Raw genomic sequence first — 24,080 nt, 5'->3', positions numbered from 1 at the left:
GTCTGATACACACTTGATCACTGCTGTGTGGACTTTCACAAATGGGTTTTTAGCTGGATCTTTGATAAGGATTTTTTTCTTCTACACTACCATGTAGCTTTAAGTTATTTAAGATTTTTAGTGGAAGTGACAGATCTAGAACTTGTTCAAAAATATCCAAGAGATCTATTCATGTTATCCTTGTTCGAAAGTCTGGGTTACAGTGCCTAATGCTTACTAGAATTTAATGGACATTAAATTTCAAATGTGTTATATTAGCAGGGTAATACCTTAAGCTAATTCAGAAATAGTTTGATGATAGAAATGAGAATCTTTTATTAACTTTCTTTAGCCAGTTCTTGCACTGGCATCCAGTTATACTGGTTTCTACAAGACAAAGGTACTGTTAATGACATATATTTGTGCCCTGTTTTACTCTAGAACAAGAATTATTGTATGTTAAATTTTAAATCCTTGGAAAAGCAGGCATTTTTAAGCTGAATAGCTGTTTGTTTATGGCAGTATCTGCATAATTGTTATCTTAAGTGAATTGGTACAGAGAAACTGAACTGGTAAATGCACACAGAAATCATTCATTATTCATTACAGTTTTTCTTTTGATCGTTTGTCATTAACTTTCTGTAAACATTATAACATTATATCAGAAAGTATTAGAGATGGTGTGGGGGTTTGTTTGTTTGTTTGTTGGTTTTGGTTTTTGTTTGTTTTTTGTTTGTTTGTTTGTTTGTTTATCATGTGTTACCTTAAAATGTCCCATTTTTGGGTTGGAGTTTTTTAGTCAGTTCTAAATGGATCAGACCAAGGACTGTTGTAGCTCAGAGCCTTGCAAGCAGTAGTTAGAGAATATTTTATTGATACATCATTTTTTTAAAAACTAGTTTACAGCAACCTGTGATATGATTAAGGTCTTTTATCACTTAGCAGGTGTAAAAAGGGTTTTGTGTAGAAGTTCTGTTATGTTGTCATCAATTAACACAGTTCAGATTTTGACCTTTCAATACTTTTGACAACAAATTTACAAATGAATTATGCATTGTGTTAATAGTGTCCTTTTACAGACTACATTTTCTGTTCAGGTGAGAGCTCATTTCTGCAAGTATCATTCAGAGGGATTATTAGGGATTTCTATTAAGTTTTCATTAAAGCTGTCCTTTTATGAAATTCACCATCTTACCTCGTTTGCTAGTAATGTATTTATCAAATGAAGGTCATCTGATTCTTTGATCATCTTCTGTTTTGCTCTATTTAAATACAGATGATTGGCATTATACATGTGACTGCAGATGAAAGCGTAATATTAATTTAAAAGGACTGTGTGACACATTATTTGCCACACCTTAATCAATTAAGAATTATCATCTTGTATAATCCCTTCTAAAATAACACACCTCATTAGTTTACTGAATAAGACACAAAGTCATTAGTTTATTGAATTAGAGAAGGAAGCAAATCACTTTTATTCTTTTTTTTTTTTTTTTTTAAACCTGCTGCCTAGGTAAGATCCTGCTTCCACTGATCTACCCAAAAGAATTTTACTAGAATTATTAAACTGAATTGGAACTAGTTTTCTTGGCTGTACTTAGAAATGGTATAGTGGGTGTCTGAGGAGTCATATCTTATATCTTGCTCTCCTGTTATTCTGGATCACCTTGTGTGCCCCAGTCTTGCTCCATTACGGAATACGGATATTATAAGAAGGTGTGCACAGGCCTGGGATGTGCTCCCAGGTATTTCAGCTTAGATATAGTATCAACAGAGAGAAACAGGGAGAAAACTTCTACAGTTGTATTTAATTTCTTCATGGCCTCAAGGTAAAAAGAGAAGTTAACGTGCACCTTGCTTTACCTGCCTGTGAAGCGTGTGAGTTGAGACTGTAAGCACGGCTCCAAAAGGCAAAGGGCAGCCGGCAGAGCCCTCCTCTTTCTTCACGGCTCCTGAATGAAGATGAACAAGAAACATATTCTCTCTTTGAGGCTTTTCTTTCGTTTCTTTCGCCCATGCTTACACTGGTGTCTGCAGAGCACTCAGGACTTGCAAACACTTGCCCCAATTTAATTTAGGATCCTTAGGGCTCCTGTGATAATTAGTGACTTATTCAATATTATCAGTGACCTGTCTGTTACTTTTTTGATGCAGCAATGCTGGTCAATGGTTGCCAGAAAGTTCTCAAGTTCACTAATCTATTGATCCAAGTCCTCTGTGGGATTTTTTTACCTTTGCAGGATACATGTCCTGGTTTCTATCTTAGAGTACAAATGCTCTGAGGTGATTTGTTTTGTATAGCATTTCACTGCAATTGTTCAGTTCCAGACAAGCAATGAGTCCTCTACCTACTGGTGTCATTTGAGCTTACCCTTAATACCACGATTTCAATTTTTTTTTTTTTTTATTTAAGGAAAGGACTAAGGTAAAAAAAAAGGCACTGAAGAATGAAACAAAAAAATATCATCTTGAAGGCTGTTTCATATGGAAGTGCTTTCCTAGCTGTCACTTTGAATCTTTATAGCACATTTCAGCCATAGCAGCCTAGGATCAACTTAGCACTACTCTGCCTTCAAATATTACTTCTCCCAGTTGACTCATATGTCTCATTGCTATACTGGATTCCAGCTTATAGCTGAAGCTAGTAATAGCAGGGTTGATGTGCTTTGCTGATCTAAAAGAAATGGAGGAGATGAACTTTTATATTGGATCATCTGAAATGGGAATCTAAGCTACATATTTATATAAAAGCATTTCCTGTTTCATAAGGAGGCCATATTGTATTTCAACTTTTTGAGCTCTACAAGAGACAGCAGTACTAGTGCAAGCCGAATTGGAGTGCTTGTCCCTGAACTCATGGAAGGTTCTTCAATGTGTTAATTCTCTGCTCATATTTTCCTTCTTGATGAGGAAAACAGCAGTATTCTGCTTTAACTTCCCTTTTCAGGCAGAAAAATTTACATTGTGAAACACTTGTTTTTATAACTGATTGCAAATTGCATATCATAAAAGTTATCCAATGTGTAATAGTTTCAGTTGTATATGGCTTTTCTGACTTGCTAAAGTGATTGCACACCACTCCTTAATCAACCATGTGTCAACATTAAGAGCAAAGTACATAATATTAAACTTGTTTTCTGAACATTTCTTCCTCTGGCAGTTGCTACACAGCCAACCTCTGCCATCTCCATGCAAACCCTTCAGATAAGGCAACAGAATTTATGCTACTGCACAGAAAAACAGGCCCATAAACCTCTCTGGATTGCTTTTAACCTGGATAAGGCTCACCTTTCAGCTGAGATGAATTCGATGCAAGTGATCAGTGAGTTCATTTTAGCCTGGGCCATCATTACTTCTCAGAGAAACACTTGTGAAGCTTCTGTGGGGAGCATTCTGCTCCCCAAGATGTGTGTGTGGGGGGGGAGGTGATTACTGCTCTCGTGCTTGGCTCCCACTGAAATGGAAGGGTGTTGGTTGCCTCTGTATATTCTGAAGCTCTCAAACTAGTAACTTTTCTTTAAGCATATATGTATTCCTATTGTGATGACATTACTTAAACTTCCTTTGCCTCTGAACTGAGGTGCTATCTAGATAGTAAGCTAGACTCAAGTACACTTGGTAGTTCATTGACTTAGTCTGATTTGAACTTTAGATTGTTTGAACTTGAAATTGTTTTCAGGGCCTCAAAAGTAATGGAATAGAGAGGCACATTGTCCTTAAAATTAATATAATAAATTAAGCTACCTTAGATATGAAGATAAGCAGGAGAACAAATGCAAGTCATAGAGACTGAATTTTTCAATTCAGTGTTTCAACCTAAATTAAGTGTTTACTACAGGAAAAAGGGAGAACAAAGCAGGAGAATAAGCCAAATTTATGTTACAAGTGTAGTTATTAAGCAAAGTTCAAAATTTGATAATAGTAACTTAGATGGGGAAAGGTGGATGACAGGAAAATATATTGTGTTTAGCATACTCTCCTCTGATTTCTGAATAATGTCGGCAGTGTATCTCGCACATGCACTAAGAGTGAAGGGGAATGCATAGAAAAAGATACAGTGTTGGTAGCATGAAAGAATAACTCATGCACCCAGCACGTGCCCTCTCTTCTTGGTTACGCAGGAGAAAAAAAAAAGTGCCCCTGCCTAGAGCCTTCCTCTTCACTACACATCTCAGAGGATCCCAGGGCTCCCTTTAGATGTCACAGGTTTTCCGACTTTGCTTGCTAGTTCATTCCCTGCTTGGTGAATGATTGTGTGCATACAACATTCTCAATACCTATGACTATATGAACAAATCTTTAAAGTACCTTTATTTACAACACTGAAATATTTCCAGATGGAAATCAATTTTAACCATGCAAAATTTGTACTGGTGTGAAAGTATTTTGAAGCTTGTATTTGTTTGCAGATAGCAGGTTTTTGTGAAGTATTTTCCTTGACTTTCTGCTTCACTTTGTATGGTGGTATTTGGAAAATAAATCCTCTGTTCAGGGACTTTTTAATTTAAGTAAAGTATTAATAAATTAAAAAACCATAAGAGTACATGCAGGAGGGAAATAACATTAAAAGCTTTAAACACTGTCTTCTTTTACAGCTGGAGTGTCTGTGTCGTAATCTTGTGTTGGCAAGCAGCAGCTGGAGGGAGATAAATTTTGTTCACCAGGAGAGGGCTCCCGCAGTCTTCTGATATTACTGGACTTGGGAGACCAAAAGGTGAAGGTACAGAAAAATTAGAACTGCTCAAATCAGTTTATGTTCACAAGTGTGCTACAGATATCATAAATGTTAATCTTACATAAATTAGACTGATTATACATAGGCACTTTTTTTTTTAAATAAGGATGCTGTTGCACCTCAGCTCTAGTTCTTCCCTAATAAGGCTGTTGTTAATGAGTATTAAAATATTATAGAAATCAACTTTCTGAACAGCACTACCACCAATGTGCAGATTAACACTACTATTGGCTTTCCCAAAGAAATTCCAGAGACATAAAAAGTTCCTTCATTTTGGGGTGCTTAATACGGTTTAAACACTATTATGAAAATAGAAATTAATGTTTCAGAGAGGAAACAGGATTTTTTAAATATTGTTTATGACTTTTTGCTATACTTCAAATAACCTTATGTATCATGAAGGAAAAATTTATAAAGTGATACAAACATAGAATCAGCCTGGTTGTATCTCCTCTTATTATACCTCTTATTTGTTAAAAATGAATGTGGTAAGATCTTCATATGAATGCTGTTGCCTAAGTAGTGCAACATTTCTGTTATAAACAATCAAAAGCAACGTTATTTGTGTTTCTAACAATAGTTAAATGAACTCTGCTTTTTAGTTCTTGTTTACCATTGTAAATTACAGGTTTAGTTCTGCTTACAGACTACAGTAAGCATTATCTCATGAAATCCATGCATGCAAAGTAGATAAAAGTTTGTTACAGTGTGTGCAGTCAGTACAATAGTGAAAGAAAATAAACCATTATTAGTTTGTGTTGTGTTCTTTACATAAAAGCCTTTAATAGCCTGTGGGTTTTTTTATTTTGCTGTTGTTGGTTGTAGAATTCTTTGTATAGTCTTGTCTTTTATAGATGTTCATACTTAAGGGGATAGACTGGAAGTTCTTCTTCAGCGAAAACAACCACCAAACCGTGGAAAAGAAACTTTACCTTTTGCATATTTCAACAAATGCCAATGAAATAGATTGCAGTGTTCCTATAGTTTTTAGGGATATCTTGATCTAGTCAACCTCTCATTTTGACAGATGTGCTCCATTTTTTATAGTGCTACTCTCTTTAATCATTTTCATGCTAGTAATTCAACAGAACCTTTTATCAAGGTCAGACCTGTTGTGCCATGTAATGGAATGTGCTGGTTTTGGCTGGGGTAGGGTTAATTTTCTTCACAGTGGTTGGTATGGGGCTGTGTTTTGGATTTGTGCTGAACACTGGGTTGATAATACAGAGATGGTTTTGTTACTGCTGAGCAGTGCTTACACAGAGCCAAGGCCTTTTCTGCTTTCTGTACTGCCACACTGGCAAGGAAGTTGAGGGTGCATGGGAGACTGGGAGGAGACACAGCCAGGACAGGTGAGCCACACTGACCCAAGGGATATTCCATACCATATGACATCATAATCGGTATATAAAGTGTGGGGAAGAAAGAGGAAGGAGGGGATGTTTGGAATGATGGTGTTTGTCTTCCCAAGTAACCATTATGCATGATGAGGCCGTGCTCTCCTGGAGGTGGCTGAACACCTGCCTGCCCATGGGAAGCAGTGAATGTTTTGCTTTGTTTGCATGTGCAGCTTTTACTTTCCCTATTAAACTGTCTTTATCTCAACTCAGGAGTATTCTGGCTTTTACCCTTATGATTCTCTATGCAATCCTGCTGGTGGGGGAGTGAGTGAGCAGCTGTGTGGGGCTTGGCTGCTGGTTGGGGTGAAATGAAACCTCTACATGGCCCAAGAAAAATGGAGTGAATAGCTTAACAGCAAAGGGTAGTTTGGTGTTGGAACAGTATTACAGTGTGAAGTTGCTTGGGTCAGAGCACATGACAGAATGTAAGACTCCAATGACTTAAAATAAATTTATCTTAAAATAATCAAAACTGCATATCCAAATATCTACCTATTTTCCAATACAATTAGTAAGGCCCTAAGATCCTGGATGTATTGAATTAATCATCTAGTCCTGCACAGACAGATTTCTTCACTTCATCTCTGGGAAATGATTCTTCATTCCGTCTCCAAAAAGTCTCACACAGGTGTTTTCCACAAATTTCTGGAAGGTCTCCAATTTTAGTCTATTTCAAATCAAGAGGGGAAAAAAGTACCATAGAGTTTGCAGTCTCTTTCACTGCTTTTTTGAGCCATCTCTTCTGTGAAAGGAAGAGCACTTGAGGGCCCCTGCTGACTGCAGGTGTGCAAGGGGGAGATTGGTGTTACGTGCCCCTGAGAGCTCCTGGGGACTAAGTGTAATTTGTGTGACATAAACGGCCTTGCAGCAGCTTTTCTGAAGAACGGACTCCCATAAAACCAGTAAGAGATCAACTGTGCCCTGAATAAGCTTCATTCCCTGAATGGTCTTAAGGAGCAATCTCAAGTAGAGTATATTGCAATTTAGTTCTGCAGAAGGAATGAGGTTCTGAATTTTTTTTTTTCTGAGTTATTTGCAACCAGGATCAGACGAGGCTATGCTATCTGAAATGTGTTTTCATGCTCTAGGATATTAATTGAGAGAATGTATCATCGAAGCTTCAGACAATTACCTTTATGAGATGTTCCTTGGAACGGATGGAGCCTTAAAAAATACATAATTGTTTTGCCTGCATTTGGTCCCAGTAGTTACATAAAAATAAGTTTAATTTTCCTGCAGTAAACAGCTTTTCCCAGTTGTGCTAACATAAAAAAAAAAAAATGGAGGAGAAAAAAAAGAAACAAAAGAAACAAAAAAAAAACCAACAAGAAACCATCAGAAAGTAAAGATTTAGATTATATTCTGACCTCTTGCACAGCTTCTTAACCCTTTGGCCAAGAAGCAAAAATCTTTATGAATACTGAATGAATCCCAAGTTGGTGGAGAGCCTCATAAAGCCAAGGGAACTGCTAGAAGTTAAACACAGTTACCATCTTGTTCAACATAAGAAAGTCTGGATGTAAGTTACAAAGAGGCACTAAAATTACTTGTAGTAGGGATGGTTTTATTTATCTCCTTGCTTAGCTATTTTTCTCTCAATTAAAGAAACCCCAGATTTATAGTTAAAATTGTAATTAATAGTCTAATGGTCTGTCATAGAATGGGTTTTGTGTCTTTGTGGTTCCTACTGAGCCTGAAGAGATGAACAACTGTTTGAGCATCACTAAGCTACTTTGTTGGAGAAATTTTGCGCCAGAAGTCTCTTTAAAACCCTTTTGTACATCATTTTGTTCCCAGGGACAGTAATAAATGTTTCCTCATAAAATGTCCAGTTAATGTGACATTCAAGTGATACAGATATGAGCCTTTTCCTGCTAAGATAAAGCAAATATTTGTTTAACTGGATGTAAGAGCAGGGCCAACCTTCTTTAATCTTGAATGTCAAATCACAATTCTGACTACTGCCCAAAGGACCTTTTTTAAGTCTTATTATTAAAAGAATCATCTCAATGTGACTACAAGGGCAAAATGGACCATTAATCCTTGTTCAAAAAAACTGAATTTGGTTTGTGGCAATATTTTATTTTGCAATGTTTCCTAAGATTAGCATGGAATGAAGTAATTTTTACAATATTTTCTCTTCAAAAGCAAACAAGATTAATAAATGTCTCACTTTTATAGTTACACTACATTCATAACAATGGTGCTAGTTGTTATTAATTCATAGCTCAGCTTTTAGAAAAACACTGTAATCACATCTTCCTGTCTGCAGTTATGTTCTTTCTGAGGAAATCAGGATTTTGACAAACTGCATCAGAATAAATAAAACTGGTTTTACCATGGACAAACTTTATTAAGTGTTGGTTTTTGTTTTTTTAAAACTGAGATGAAGTCGGATAAGGGAGGCAGGAGATCATAGTAAGCTTTGGAGTAGAGCAGATGTTTCTCATATGTCTGAGTCTTGAGAGGTTTAAAAATAGGTGCTGTGGTAAGACTCACTGGCATGTGTATAGATTCATGGCCTAGTATGATGACACAGATTGTCTTAATGGCACAGCATGATGCATTATGAGTGAGCACAGGCAAAGCTATCTTTATCAAATGTTTGAAAAGAAAATGCTTTTGCATTAAAGAAAAATTTTGAGAGGGGTAATTTTGAGAGTACTTGTAGGCATACTCAGTTATGAGCTATTACTTACTCATGTTCAAAAATTTATAATAGGCTTCCTGGTCACATGTGGGATCAGTAATGTTCAATGGTACTATTACAAACTCATTGTCCATGGCAGATCCTTGAGAAAGGTCTGGCTCTGACACATTCCTTTGTCAGTGGCAGAATGTGGGTAGCTAGCGTTAGTGTGGATCTGCTTTTATTTCTCTTTCTCTCTTTTGTTTCTCTTCCTTCCTAAAACTGAATATTAACAATAACAACAGCTCAACCTACCTCCAGTGCAAAGACAATTTTCAAGCAATATATGATAAAGATAGATATTATTGGATCAAAACCAAGCAACTTCTGGAGTCTTCATTACATATTGCATGTAAAAGGCTCTAGGGAAAAAAAAAAGAGGGGTTTGCATTCAACTATATGTAGAAGAACCCTATGAAAGAAAGAGAAACCTGACCTCAGAGATTATAAACCACATATCATGGTCAAAAATGGTTCAAAACTTTATCTAATCATCTTTTGAGTTGTGGGGATTGTGATTTTATACCATTATTGCAGTCACAGGAGGGAAAAAGGAAGAGAATTGTCTAGGACCAGAGTCCTGACACCACGCTAAGACTGTTCCAGGCTGTACTAATCAATTTTCTGGCCAGGACTTTTTTAATGCAAATAGTATAGGCATAATTTGGCTTTCATCAAAATCATAGGCTATATTCCTAGACCCCCTGGTATTTATGGAAGAATCTTTCTGCAGACTATGAAATTTAATACTCTTTATCTTGAATGCTACAGAGAGATATTGGGACTACTGTGAGAATCTATTGATATTTTTTCTTTTCAATAGTGCAGTGATGGCTGACAGACCCCTATGAATTACAGAAGGGTTTTTTAATTTATTAATAATCATTAGATAGAGAAGTTTTCCATGCTACCCAGCCTATACTTCTCAAAAGGAGAGCTGGAGCCTATCTCAAAATGATTGGGAGTGAACACTTCTCTTCCTGACTGTGCTTCTCGGTTTTTCCGTGTCTTCAGATCAGTGGATTTTTTTCCCTTTTCTCAGGTGTTCAATGCTGCTGAGAAGGGAATATTTTGTCATGAGAGCTTCCAGGCTCCAGGAACAGGGCTGTGCAAAAGGCTGGAAAAGGCTCCAACCAGCAGCCAACAAAGAAGCAATGTGTTTTTTGTCTCCCACTGTGTCCCTGCCAGCTCTCCAGTCCACACAGTCCTACCCAGGGTTGTCTCTGTCCCACCAGGCACCTGCCTGGGATGCAGTTTCCCTGCCTGCCAGACCCCAGGCAAGGACTCTGCTGTGCCTGCTGAGATTACAGCTACTCTAGACCCATGGAAGCCATAACTGTCTCTCCCAGCCACTGTTGATATGGCACTATGGAGATTTCACTTGCTACTGCTCCTGTTTGTTTTGTATGTATTCCTTGCTGATACTGGGACCAAGCTACGTTGGCTGTTGAAGTAAAGTTTAAGGTAGAAAAGTTATTTTATTTTTATTTAACAATTCAGAGGAAAGACAGGGGCATTTTGGAAGTTTCAAAATATAATGCTGATGATTGCTTTATATATAAAAAGAAAATACACATTCTGCCACCATTGATTGACTTAAAAAAAAAAAAAAAAGAGAAGATGACAGATTTAGATGGCATAGGACTAAAGAAGTTCAATAGCTGTCTTGATTTAATTCTCCATTGCCAAATTACAATTTGTTGTGCTTTGATCAGTGTAAAGAGTATGGAACATGGTTATTGACTTCATCCAGGCAAAGAGATATAAATATAAAATCTCCAGTATACAGATTAATATTTGTGCACCTCAGAAATGAGAGGAAGACCTTATTCAAGTCCTAGCATGATTCTGTGTGTCATATAAAGCGAGTAGAATTTGATCTGAAAAGAATAACTACTAAATAAACATTTAATTTATATAAAATAACAATCCTCAGTGTAGGAGTTAAAAATGGTTGAAATTCTGAAAGAAAGGAAGGAATAGAAAATAAATAGCAATTAGGAAGGAAGAGAACAGTACACTGAAAAAATAAATAAATAAAGTCAGAAGGAATATTTCAAGCTTGTGACTGCTTTCTTATCCTTTTATGCTGTTTGGCTATATCACACGGTATAAATAAGATTAAATGATATATTACAATTATGTGAAAATTTGTAGGCAGAAATAGGGCATGAGCTGCTGTAATTTCTATAGAACTACATCATTTTGCTCTGGATGTAAATTTAGTTAACTTTCTCCTAATTTTATCTACCAAGGCTAGCCATAAATATTTTTAAATTGAAGTACTTAAAATGTTTAAAAAGCTATTTTAAAATATATTGTTCCAGCAGTGTCTATTCTGTACCATTTGTACTCTATTTAATGACATATTGTAGGGTTTTAGGAGATAATAATCTGCAAAATGCAATAGTCAGTGTCCAGGAAGAAACTATTAAAGCATATAACTAATGAAAACAAAAACAACAAGTTACTGAGAACTAGACTTCAGAAAAATACCTTAAGGGTAGAAGCTATTACCCACTAGTATGTAATAAACTCCTCAGCAGATAGTGGCTTGGGGAGAAAAGGTCTCAGAATGATAGCATTGTGATAAAAATAAGTTGATGATTCCTCAAAATAAAAGAACTACTTTCACTTTTAAAGACTAACTGGAAGGGAAGTATCTTGAGGAAAAAAAATGCACACTGACCATTTCCAACCACCCATTTATAAAAAGAAAAACTTTATTTCTCAGCCTGTAGAAGCTATATACAAAGGCCTATTGGATTAAAAATCTTAGTGGATAAAAGGAAATAATCACCAGCTAGACCTGAGGAGAGGTTTTACAACTTAAATAGGCAAAGGCTTTGTACATTTACTGAATCCTGAGGGCAGAGATGGATTATTAAACTAGAGTAATCCGGGGGGGAGAATATATATATATATATATATATGTATTTGTTTGTTTATTTATTTATATTTTTATTATATATTCTTTGCATTTGTGCTGTGAAATGTAATATGACTTAGGGAAGATGCATGTGACTTAAACTTGGAAGAAAAAATACTGGTCTGATTAAAAAGGAGAAAAAGAGAGAGGAGAGGGAGATGCAGAAAGCATGTGTGTGTGTGTGTGTGTGTTTGCACATGTGTGTGTGCATGCACAGATTCACAGAATGGGTGAAGTTGAAAGGGACCACAGTGGATCATCTGGTCCAACCTCCCTGCTCAAGCAGGGTCGCCCTAGAGCACATTGCACAGGATTACATCCAGATGGTTCTTGAATATCTCCAGTGACGGAGACTCCACAACCTCTCTGAGCAATCTGTTCCAGTGCTTGGTCACTCACACACTAAAGTTCTTCCTCATATGCAGGTGGAACTTCCAGTGCATCAGTTCCTGCCTGTTGTCTCTTGTCCTATTGCTTGGCACCACTGAGAAGAGCCTGAATCCATCCTCTTGAAACCCTCCCTTCAGATACTGACACCCATTAATGAGGTCCCCTCTCAGTCACCGCTTCTCGAGGCTGAACAGGCCCAACTCGCTCAGCCTGTTCTCATAAGAGAGATGTTCGAGTCCCTTAATCATCATTGTTGCCCTCCACTGAACCTGCTACAGGAGCTCCATGTCTTTCTTGTACTGAGGAGGCCAGAAGTGGACACTTCTGTACCCTCAGTACCCCAGCTGAGGCCTCACCAAGGCTGAGTAGAGGGGCAGAACCACCTCCCTCGACCTGCTGGAAATGCTCTTCCTAATGCACCCTAGGATACCACTGGCCATCTTGGCCACAAGGACACACTGCTGCCTCATGGACAGCTTGTTGTCCACCAGGACCCTCCAGGTCCTTCTTCATAGAGCTGTTTTCAGCAGGTCAGACACCAGAAACACTGGTTCATGGGGTCATTCCTCCCTGGGGGCGGGACCCTGCACTTGCCCTTCTTGAATTTAAAAATAATCCACTCTGCTCATCCCTCCCACCTGTCAAGGCACACATGCACAAATTTATTTGAAAGCTGTTAAAGCTTTCCAAAGCAAGTGGGTCAGCTATAATGAAGTGCAGTAAGCTTTTGCTTTTTTGTAAAGGAAAAGAAAAAATCCTGCTGTCTTTCCATTTTCTTCTTTTTTCCACTATCACTTGCTTAGGTAATGAGGGCTTACTCTGATCAGAAGTATGTTGTATGTTCAAGGGTGTCATCGCTGTAAGAACAAAGGCATAAATATAGATAAGTTCAGGCTGGTGGAAAATTACATAAAATGACAAGCCAGAGTGAAAACTGGCTAAGGAAATCAGGGATAGGTTGTACTGGGTAAACATGGTGAGATGGAAACAATCAAGACAAAAACAACAACCCTCAAACCAAGGAGTAAGGCAACCTAGGAACCAGCAGCAAAGCATATTGCAAAGATATTGCAAACTATGACTCAAAGAGCTAAGTAAAAATATTTTTCTAATCACATCCAGAAAGAGATGTTTATATTAGAAAACAGTCAAAGTTGGCACTGAAATAGTTTCAACAATAGTTATTTAGTAAATTATATGTATTTTATTATAGTTTTATGACAGTTAATACTGATATGTCTAAGTAGTCTGTCTTACATTTATTATTCATTATATATTCTGTATAATTCCAAAGTACAGATTGCCAACATTTCAGGTAACGAAAATGGTATTCCCGTTTTGTACACTGGGCATGGCTTCCTACGCGTAACAGATAGGGAAATGTTATAACATATGTATATAATTCTGCCCAATGCAAGAAATACATGCAGCCATAGAACTATCCATTCACATAAAATGCTACTAATCATAACCAAGTCAGACTAACTAAACTAAACTAATATCTTTTACATATCTTTTACAGCTATGCACGCCAGTAGGCTTGAAAGCCATACTTGTTTGTTTTACATTATCTTGGGGCACATAAAATCACAGTATTTGGCAGCATGGGATAAGGGACATTAAATCAGCTTTTATGCTGTTGTTAAGAAACCCATAGAGGATGGGATTCAAGCAACAGGACATCATACCCAATAAATGGCATATGCAATATACTAATTTAAAATGTCTGTTAGAAATGAGAGTGGCATTAAAATCTGTCACAATGTGAAAAAGGTGAAGAGGCATCCAACTGAAACCAAAAACTAGGATTAGCACTGTCAGTCTGCAAAAAACTCTCCTTGATCTTGTCTTAATTCTGACAATGGATCGGGATACTGTAATCATGTCCTGGATCTCTGTATTTTCTTCTGGTTTCATTTCAAAACAGATAGGAATCCCAGGGATGAATTTACTGGAGGAAAAGAGCTGACTTTTTTCTGTGCCAGAGGTTTCTGGGAGATCTCTTGAATGAGTATCCTGATGATGCCTTGAAATAGCTGGCATCACACTTGAAGTCTTCCTGCTATATCTTCTGTGGTGCTTTTTGCCAAAGGCACAGCTCCACCTGGAGTGCCCAGAGGACTGCACCTGTGTGCTAGTGCTCTTAGATGGATGAAGAGCTAGGTTTATCATCTCCTTTTCTTCAAACTTGTTTTCCTTGTTTGACAGTCTAGAACCTATGCTCCTGCAGACGCTCGTGTGACTAGCAGTTAAACACGCCAGTGGCAGTATGTACTGCATGAACAGTAAGGCTATTGTAAAGGCAATTCTATAGGAATCAGAAGGCCATGACTCGATACACAAGAGTCTGTTCTCCAGTGCCTCTAAATTCAGAGTTTTGCTGAGGTCCACAATTTTGTGGAAAACTGGCAGAGGGGAGCAAATTGTGAAGCCAAAGGCCCAAATGGTCACTATTAAGAAATAGCCTTGTTTTGCCGTTAGATTGCTAGAAAGGGGATATTTTATCATACGGTACCTGACTGCAGCAATGGATATTAACATCAAAGTTGAAACTAGAACTGATGCGCATTGGAGGAAGGGCATTACATGGCACATGACAGTGCCAAACATCCACTGATCAAGCAGGACGGATGTCAGTGTGAAAGGCGAACAGAACAGCACAACCAAGATGTCAGAAAAGGCCAAGTTACCTATGAGAATGTTTATTATCGTCTTCTGCACTTTAGTAGGGCCATTAGTATAAGCAGATTTCCCATAAAGCCAGCCAGACTTATAAGTGTGTACAGCCCAATAAGAAAGTACTGTATGTCATCAACACTACTCTTATAGTCTTCCCAGGCAGAAAAATTCTTTGTAGTAGCAGAGGTGTTCCTGGTAGGTGTCCTGTTGGTATGGTCTTTTAATCCTAAATCCATTTTACAGTCCTGCTTAGAACGAGAAAGGCATTAATTAGCATCTGAAGGAACAATGATATTGCTGTTAATCAGAATGTAAAGGAACATAAATTTACCTGGTGTCACCTCAATGCAAATAAATTAGTAGTCGGATTAGTCTACTGGGAGGCAGATCCTGTATAACTTCAGGTCAACATGAATTAGTTACGTAGGTTTTACCATGTGGTGTTCAGCATGCCTTGGCCTCCTACCCGGCTGCTCACATGGGAGAATGGCAATTTAAGGTTCTGCATTATGATGCTGGCTTTTAACTATGCTTTGCTATAGACTATATTGTCAGACTTTCCATGAGGGAACAGTTAGCTACAAAAGCAATTCATCTTGAGTTGGTGAGATTACTCATGTGCATAACAGCCCATCGATATGGGTAAGGAAATGACAGTCACCATCTGGGCACATGCCTAATCATTGCGTCACAGCAAATTATAATGAAGGCACCTGAAAATACATATGCTAATGACTGCACTAGCATTTCTTACCTTGCTAGTAGAGAACTAACACAAAATAAGTGAGAGCTTTCAAAAACGATCAGGAAATCCACTGTCAGTGATCCAAGATGGAATTCCTAATGTGGTGTATATAGAAACCATTTTCTATTAAGCGTTGAACATATTTTAACTGGTGCTCAAGCAGAAAGGAAAACTGCCTATAAAACATCTAAAGTAACTGGATGTAATACAAAGAGGACAGTGTTAATTGGAAGCAAACTCCACACAGCCATTTGAAAATTCAGTGAACCACTAATTATTCAGCACAGAAACATCGAACATTAAAACCTAACTCAGCACAAAGTTATACTGCCTACAGAATCTTCATGTATTAGTCTTCATTTTAGAACAAACAGAAAGACATGAGAATTTAGTTCAATCTTCAGTTTACCTTAAACACCAGCATGTACTAAAGTTTCAAAGTTCTCCAGAGTGCCAGTGCCCTGTACAAAATTGCTTAATGTTTAGAAATCTTATATAAGAGAAAACAGGAACATCTAAACAATACTAAAGCATATATAAATTGAGCAGAAGGCTAGATCTGTCACCTAAAAAAGGCAGGGCTCTTCAAGGCTCCTCTGTGAGTTGTATGGTGCTGACTTCTTCAAAGTGAAATAATGTTACTCAGCTTCTTCTACACATGCAGACGTGTTCCTTCCTTCACATTACGTGTGCTCCTACTGTCATGTGCCAAAGGGAAGCTCAAACCTTAAAACAACCTCAGAATATTCACTGACAGTGTGTTGTGATGTTGTGATGGGAAGGTTCCTCATGTAAAAGTAGGAATACTTATTTAAAAAAAAAAAAATCTTGCAAGTAATGTGTTGGAAAGAGGTGACAAGAAGTCAGCCTTGCCAGATTCTCTCAATCTTAAAGTGCTTTAAAATAGCTAAAATAGAAGTAAGAACTGGATATGTGAATTTAGATAACCTAAATTTTATAATTGTGTGCATACAAGCAGAGCAGCATTAATGCATATTATTTCTGTTCAATTTTTCCCAATCTTTAATGAAATGATGGGAAACCATATAATAGACAAACAATGCTATCTGAGACTACCTTTGCCTCTAGATCAACTTTAAAGAAGCAGATAAGAGGTTCTGTAAGCGATCTAATCTCTCTATGTTGATATTATCAGAAATTTTCATTTTGGTGGGCTTCTCTTTATACAAATATTAGCTAATGAGGGAAAGTTTTTTATTTATTTTTTCTGAGCTAATTTCTCTGAGTTGCTACTAACCAAAACCAGTATGATCTGCATACCACAATGACTTTCAAAATCTGCTGAAATTTCTTTCTTTTCCCTAAGTATGACTCTACATAACTTTTGTCTGAGGAACCCCCCCGCAGAGCTTTGCCCTGGATAAGATACATCTCCATACCTCAGGCTTATAGCACTATGTCCCTTGTTATGTCACACTTCTATAATTTTTTTTCTCTTTGTTCAACATGAAGGAATGGTGGATTTTGCTGACTGATGATTTTGCAGATTTCAGTGTGTTTAGGCCATCTCTAATCTGCACACTCTCTTTTGATTGATGAAAGCCATTTCAACTCTATGTTGCGGTTCAATATGAAACATTACCTCCCTAATATTTTCAGGGTGAACATTCTATTATCTTTGTTCCACGACACTACCCACTTAGCTGAGAAGTGTGTAGGAAAAAACTTTGCATAACTGAAGAGTTAATAAAGAAAAGCCATTAGTGTCATTCTGGGCAATTTTCTTTTTGCTTGGACACCTTCCTTTTCCAGTTTATATCTTGCACAGATTAAATGAGCTTTACTAATGGAACATCCCATTGCCTGATAGCAGGTTTGAACCATATCAAGAGTTATTTGAGAAAGGGAAATGAAACATTATTCAAGACCTGGATCTCTCCATATCTTAGTTACTAATCACCTGAGAGAAAGACTAATAGAGAAGGAAATCCAGTACCATCTTGAGATTCAAAAAAAACCCTCAGAAACTCTTACAATGCTCTTAAAGTGGTGATGACTCTGAAGAAATGAGCTTTTCATTTATTTTTTGTGCCTCCATAAGTAACTCTGTGCTAACAGCAATCATTCTGCGTAGTCTTCTATTTTAACTGATACTAGGTTGAAGGATGAACCTGTAAAAGAAGAAACAAACTGGTGTTACTGTTTCTCTACCAGAAACCCAGAGATTAGGGTTGCTTTTAGTGTATCTACAGGTATTTTCAGTAGCAGTTAAATTCCCACACATCATCACATTTGAAGGTCATATTGAGTAATAAAGATGCATACCAGTGTTTAAGTTATAATAGCAGCTATGTATGTGTGTACCAAAACTACAACTCCCTCTCTAGAGTTTTTGGTGATATTTGCTGTCATTGAAAAGGTTCATAAGCCATAGGTTCATCAGTGAATGGAGAAAAAGCAGGCATTTCTACTGGTAGAAAAAGCTCTCTATCTAGTTAGTCCATTCCATTTTAATTATGTGTTATGATCTGTAAAGAAATCTTTATCTTTTCATTAAGTTTTGCTTAGTTTTAATCAATGGATTCTATGAGGAGAATTGAAACAAATCTAGCGGTATCACTGTTATTTCTACCACTTTCAGCTTTGGGTGACTAAAAGTGAAAAGGAAGAGACTTTCAAGTCTGACTTTCAAGTCAGTCTGACGTTCAAGTCAGATGCATCATAATTATTTTATCTTCTATAAATTTATATTCCATACAGATAATGCTAAGACTAGGGCCAGAGAACAAAATTTAAGTGTTGTTATACTGTAACATATTCATTAAATGAATGCTAGATTTCTGTAGATTTCTACACCTCCACATGGAGCTCTTGCAGTATGGCTTTAGCAGAACTGCTCATTATGTTTTTAATATAATTATTTAAAAAAAAAAAGTGAATATGCTGGTTTTGCTGAAGAAGACATATTTTATTGAGAAACATCAACACGGAAGAGCTTAGTAGCCAAGCCTCTGAAGTCCAGCATGGGCTCTCCAGCTCCATCCCTTCTGAGCTATGGCTGCCTTCTGCTTGGGGTGCGAGATGAGAAGGTGCCATCTTCCCTATCACATGTCCTCATTTCCATGAGGAAGGAGCCCTGGAAGAAGTCACAACATGATCTCTTAGGGCTCTAACTGGACACTTGGGGCACCACAGAAGTCTGTAGTACACTGAAGCCCCTCCTGCACCATCTCTAATCACAGTTTCAGAGTGGCAGAAAGACAGAGGGGAAGGAATAACACTATAATCTGCTAATTTCAGCAGAGAACTACTGTGCTGACAAAATTTGCTTTGCAAAATGCCCAAAGATGACTTTATTTTCATTTTGGATGTGTAAAATGAAAGCAGACTTTTGTCCCCAAATTTCAAAAGATGCCAAGTGGATCTCTTGTCTCCGAGCGTCCTCTCCTGATCAAAAGAAACCAGTTGCTCTCAGCTTGAGTGCCACTGGCAATAAAGGTGTAAACAAGTGTTCCTCCTGCATAATTGATCTTCATTAGCATGCCACTGATTTCACAGGGCTATGTGCACTTACTGGCATTTATCTTCCTGCATTGTTTTAACAGCTGCCTCTACTTTGAGAGATTCACTCTCCCTCTTGACGGTTGGTCAAACCCAGTGCAGCACATGGGTGCAGATTTTAGGGAAATGGAGATTCATGAAAATCTTGCTGTGGGAAATAGAATTAAATAATATAGTCTCTTTTCAAAACCTTCTCCTCATATTTGAAGTATATTTCTAAACTGAATGCAACACAGTGTCAGAGTGCTCTTGCACCTGTTTTCAAGCTCAAATTTAGTCAGTCTGAAGGTACCTGATGGAGATTTTCAGCTGTCAGCTCCAAAGGTTGGATCACTTTCACCTCCTACATCAATCAGTCAAGCAAATGAGGTTCCCTTTTGGTGATCCTAGTCTGTGTACACTCCCAACTGTGCCCAGCTACACCTGTATGAGCTCATACCCCGTGAGCTTTACGTGGGTTTGCTTAGGTCTTCTTTAATTTCAACGGAATGCTTGAGACAGAAGGCTAGGCTGCAAAAGGCAGGAGAGACTTCAGTATTGTGGCAGGGCCCAAGGTGGATTTGAATATTTACTGTAAGACTCAATGCAGTTAACATTTAAGAGTACAGTAAAATGTATTTTATAACAGATGGTGTACCACGATCTTGAAAAATTTCAAATAACACCTCCTTAAATTACAATAATTTATGGTATACCTCAGTGTGACTCTGATTACTGTGATTCTTATTTTCATCAAAAGCATGCTTCAGCTGCAGTTGGTCTAGGGCCTGAGGTTGACAGGGAGAAATGAAACCATTTTTCAGGTGTAGCTGAGTTAGAAGTACCACATAACCCAAAATATGCTAATATTTTTACTATCTTGTAATTAATATCATTATTTCACTTAAAGCTATCACTTAAAATACAAAATCTATAAATGGCAATTTAGGAGAGTTAATAGGCCAGCTATTTCTCTAAATATTTAAAGGGAAATTTTCAAGAACACAAAAGTTAGACGGGTAGCCATCATCCTCTGAAAGCAATTGTTTTCTCAGGAAATGTTCCTTCTATTAGATGAGGTACTTACATTAAGGTTTATTCATGGCTAAGAGCTTATATCCTACAATATTAATACCTATTAACTCTGACTGGCTGGTCTTTGTATAGTCTAATCAGTTCCATCTTTGTAACAGGAAAATTAATCTTTATAGCTGTGAATGATTTATAGTCTTAGGGAGGAAGCAAAATGTGAAAATTACCTAGGAAATACAGCCTTTCTGCCTCCATAATACTGGAGTTATATCAAGACTGCATAGAAAAAGTCAGAGAAGGTCTTTAAACTTCTACACAGCTGTAAATAGTTAATAAGACAGGCTGTTACTGCCCGACTATGGAAGCTTAAGGAAAGCATTGAGCTGTGTTGTTACAACTTGAGAAATTATGCCCTCACATCATTAAAGACTGAGATAAATCTGAGACAAAATTTGAAACCACTCAAGTGTTGCATTCACAATACAAGCTAAAGATGAAAAGCTGCTGCTTCCGATGTTGTTCGTTACATGCAACAGCAAAAACTAGCCTGAGAACCTGGGAGAATTCAAAAGATTGAAATTACTTCAGAAGTCCAGAAAAATGGATTTCCATGCATGTTAATGGTATGCCTCTTTCTGTGCCTGACTGAAAGAAGAACTGCAACATTATCCGGGACACGAACAACACAACTTCCCGAAATATGCCAAAGCCAACTAGCAAGAATATATCTCGAGCTCCAAGTAAACGTTATGGAACGTAACGGGCCATTTACTGGTCAGAACAGAAAACTTGAAAGGCACGGCTACATTTTCTGCGAGGGAGCACAGCAGTTCTTGGCTCTCAGAGGCAAAGGCACCAAACCGGGGACAACTGCTATTTTTGCCCTCGCACAACTCGCTCGGCATCCGCTTTGCGCTGCGCGCCCGCCCCGCCCCGCGTCCGGAACCGCGCACCGCGCTAAGCCTGGAGCCCCGCGCTGCCCGCGACCGCCGAGATCCCCCCTCCCTGAGCCCCCTCCACCCAAGCGAATCCCCCTGTCCCGCGCAACTGCTGGCAAGGCGCTGCCCCGCCTAAACTTGCGCCAGCCAAGCCCAGCCCGCCGCGGCTCCGCGCCCGCCCCGCGTTACCTTCGCGCTGTCCCTCTGCGGGCGCCCCACGGGGCAGTAGGGGCGGTAGGGGCGGTGGGGGCGAGCCGGGCAGGGCAGGGCAGCCCCGGGCTGCGGTCACGGCTCCAGCCCGGGCGGGCACGGCGAGGCTCCGCCGGGGCGGGAGCAGAGGGAAGCGCGCAGCCCCCCGCCCGGCGGCGCACCTTACTCGGGCGCTGCGGAGGCGCCGGGTCTCGCCTGCGGCCGAGGGCCGCGCCCCGGGGCCGGCGCTGCCGCACTCGCCGCCCGCCCGGCGGGGCCGGGACCGGGGCTGGGGCTGGAGCCGCCGCGCTAGCGCATTTCGGGAGGCCGCTCCAGGCGGCCCAGGAGCCCGGTATTCCGGCGCTGCACGGTGTGACAATTAGAGTTTCCATGGAAATGCAGTGAGTCGGTAAATAAACCCCGCGCTCGCCGGTGCTTACGGGATGCTCTCAATGCCTCACCTGGCGCTCAGGACACGGCATTTTGCAAAGGTGAAACGCGCTGCGAGTCCCCGGGAAGCCGGAGCACAGACAGGCAATCACAGAGCGGTGACCTGAGCTCCCCTCGCTTCGGCTGGAGAGGAGCTCCGCAGGTGTTCATCCTGCTGCTCGAACACCCTTTGATTTTTATTTTAGAACAGGTGGGAGGCGATGGATTTCCCCCAAACAGTTTTCCTTTCCGAGTTGAGTAACTCGGTTCTTACAGAAGGAAAAATCTGAAGGGTGGTTTTAATTTTATCTGAACAATCAATGGGAAGGCAGAGCATTTCCTTAAGTGAGCAGTATTTTAGAGCATAAAAATTGTCAGGTGTGTCATAGCACAAAGCATGAAAAGACAAATTCTGCTGTTCTCACCGGCTGTTATCTTCTAGCACAAGAAGAGTCATTGATCATAGTCCTATTACAGAGCTACTGGAGAACTGAGTGACATGCAGGTCTGTGGGAGCACAAGTGGCAGAATCTGACACAAAAAAGTAATGACTTTCCCATTTGCCAAGGCACTACTTCGACAGTTGATATTAACACAGCACTGCAGAAAAGCTGTCAGTATAATTAACCTATGAGAGACTGTACCACACAAAAACAAAACAGCCAGATCAATCATATTGTTGAATAACCTTTGAAAAGTCCAGCTAGGTTCCTTATTTAATTTGGGTTAGAAAATACTCATTGAGTGATCAAGGAACAAATAACCTTAATCTTCAGCAGATGAGCTCAGGATGGCAAGGAATATTTCATCCTATCTTTCACTCGCTTCTGCATTATCCACCACCCACTTCTGGTGAATCACTGCATGTACAAGTGGAGCACAGGGAGCTGACAGTGGAAGTGACGCGCCGATCCATCTCATCATTTTAAGACAACTTTCCCGTTAGTCACAACAGAGAACAGAATTAATCCTTTTTAGGCCTGAGCAGCTGTTCTTAGCATTTTCGACCATCTTCCCACCTAGCACTGATGGTTTTGAAGCCTTTCACGCAAATATTTGATCTGAAGACAAAAACCCACTCTGGTTCCAACATGTGATGGAGGTGATTAAGGCTTTCTCCCAGGGTACCCACTTACCTGGGTGTCCCTTTTTCCAGCAGAGCTTCCCACATTTCTGGCTTCACTGCTTGAAGTGGAAGCTGCCTTCTGGAAACAGTGACTTTTTAGAGACACTATATCTTTCTATCAAAACTTTTGTCAGCAGACTGACATTGTCTTTAGAAAGAAATCCACATTTGCTGGTAGAGCTCACAGGAGGGAAATTAAGGTTTCTTACATTGCACAATTGTGATTTATGTGGGATACCATTGTACCTTCATAATGGTACAAACAGTGTACCTTCATGTTAGGCCATTTCTAAGATGGCCTAGTTCAGTTCACCTAGTACAGTTTCCCAAGCAGCCTCCAGAAATCATGTGCTTCTTATCAAGAGCAGTCAGTAACACAAGTATTCCTCCCTCAAAGCAATTTTCTCTAAGAATTAAATATCATATTTTTTTTGTTGATTGTCTTATTTCAGGTGGGTTCTTCAACCAGTAATGTATTGGCAGGTGTGGGCTTGTTTGTTTGTTTTCCCCACAGAGCTGTAAATAACACCAGATTTCTCTCGGCTGTTTTTGGACAATTCATCCCTGATACTTGCGCACATCAGAGGCTATTACTATTCAGACCATTATAATTTTTTCCTTTTTACTGTTCGTGTACCTCTCTCTTGCCAGTAATACTACTGAATAATAAAATTAGTCATCTAGAGATAGGAAAGGTCTAGAGGTACTGAATGTCAGAAGTGACAGCAGATCATAGTACAAGTTCCTTAGAAACCAGCCACCATGGGGTTGTTGAAATCATAGAGGAGTCCTTGAGGAAGTAAGAGATGGTGATGATGCAAGATACCTATTCTGGAGGAGCTGGGGAAGAAAAGTGGTGCATCAGAGAGAAAAGATTGAGATTCCTGAGTCAGAAGAACAAAACAGAAAATACAGCAGAGAACTCTGTGGTTATATGAATACAAATTAATTTTGGCATGTTTCTTACCACATTCCCATATGTATCTTTCTTTTGGGAGTATCATTCTAATATCTCAGAAATTTAGCCTCTAAAGGCTAACTGAAGACATGAAGACTCAAAGCTCCAGTGGAAGTCGATGAGAAAACCAAGAGTCTAAGCCACCTAATATCCAGTTCCACAGCATGAAGTTGATTGTCTTGTGTCAAAATTTGTCATGAGTCAAAGTCTAACGTTACTGTAAAGTCTGATACAAATGCAGCACCTATCCATGGGGCAAGACAGTGTAAATGGTAAGACATAGTTACTACAGAATTTGAGAGATTTTCTGAAATACATAAAAAACATTTCTGTAGGTCAAAATTTTTCACCGAACTCT

At 39.0% G+C, this 24,080-nt stretch overlaps 1 protein-coding gene across 1 annotated transcript; it reads right to left on the bottom strand.

Annotated features, from left to right (window-relative positions):
• Positions 1-13,381: 13,381 nt before the first annotated feature.
• Positions 13,382-21,320, bottom strand: NPY5R (neuropeptide Y receptor Y5). The gene is given in 6 exon segments (XM_017805761.1): positions 13,382-14,845; positions 14,848-15,049; positions 17,545-17,681; positions 19,085-19,219; positions 19,767-19,838; positions 21,210-21,320. Coding segments are annotated over 3 exon segments (1,380 nt in total). The 5' UTR covers positions 17,590-17,681; positions 19,085-19,219; positions 19,767-19,838; positions 21,210-21,320; the 3' UTR covers positions 13,382-13,712.
• Between the last annotated feature and the right edge of the window lie 2,760 nt (positions 21,321-24,080).

Source organism: Lepidothrix coronata, unplaced genomic scaffold (assembly GCF_001604755.1).
Source record: "Lepidothrix coronata isolate B3197 unplaced genomic scaffold, Lepidothrix_coronata-1.0 Scaffold13, whole genome shotgun sequence".
Taxonomy (NCBI): Eukaryota; Metazoa; Chordata; class Aves; order Passeriformes; family Pipridae; genus Lepidothrix; species Lepidothrix coronata.
This window is presented reverse-complemented; position numbering and strand designations above follow the sequence as displayed.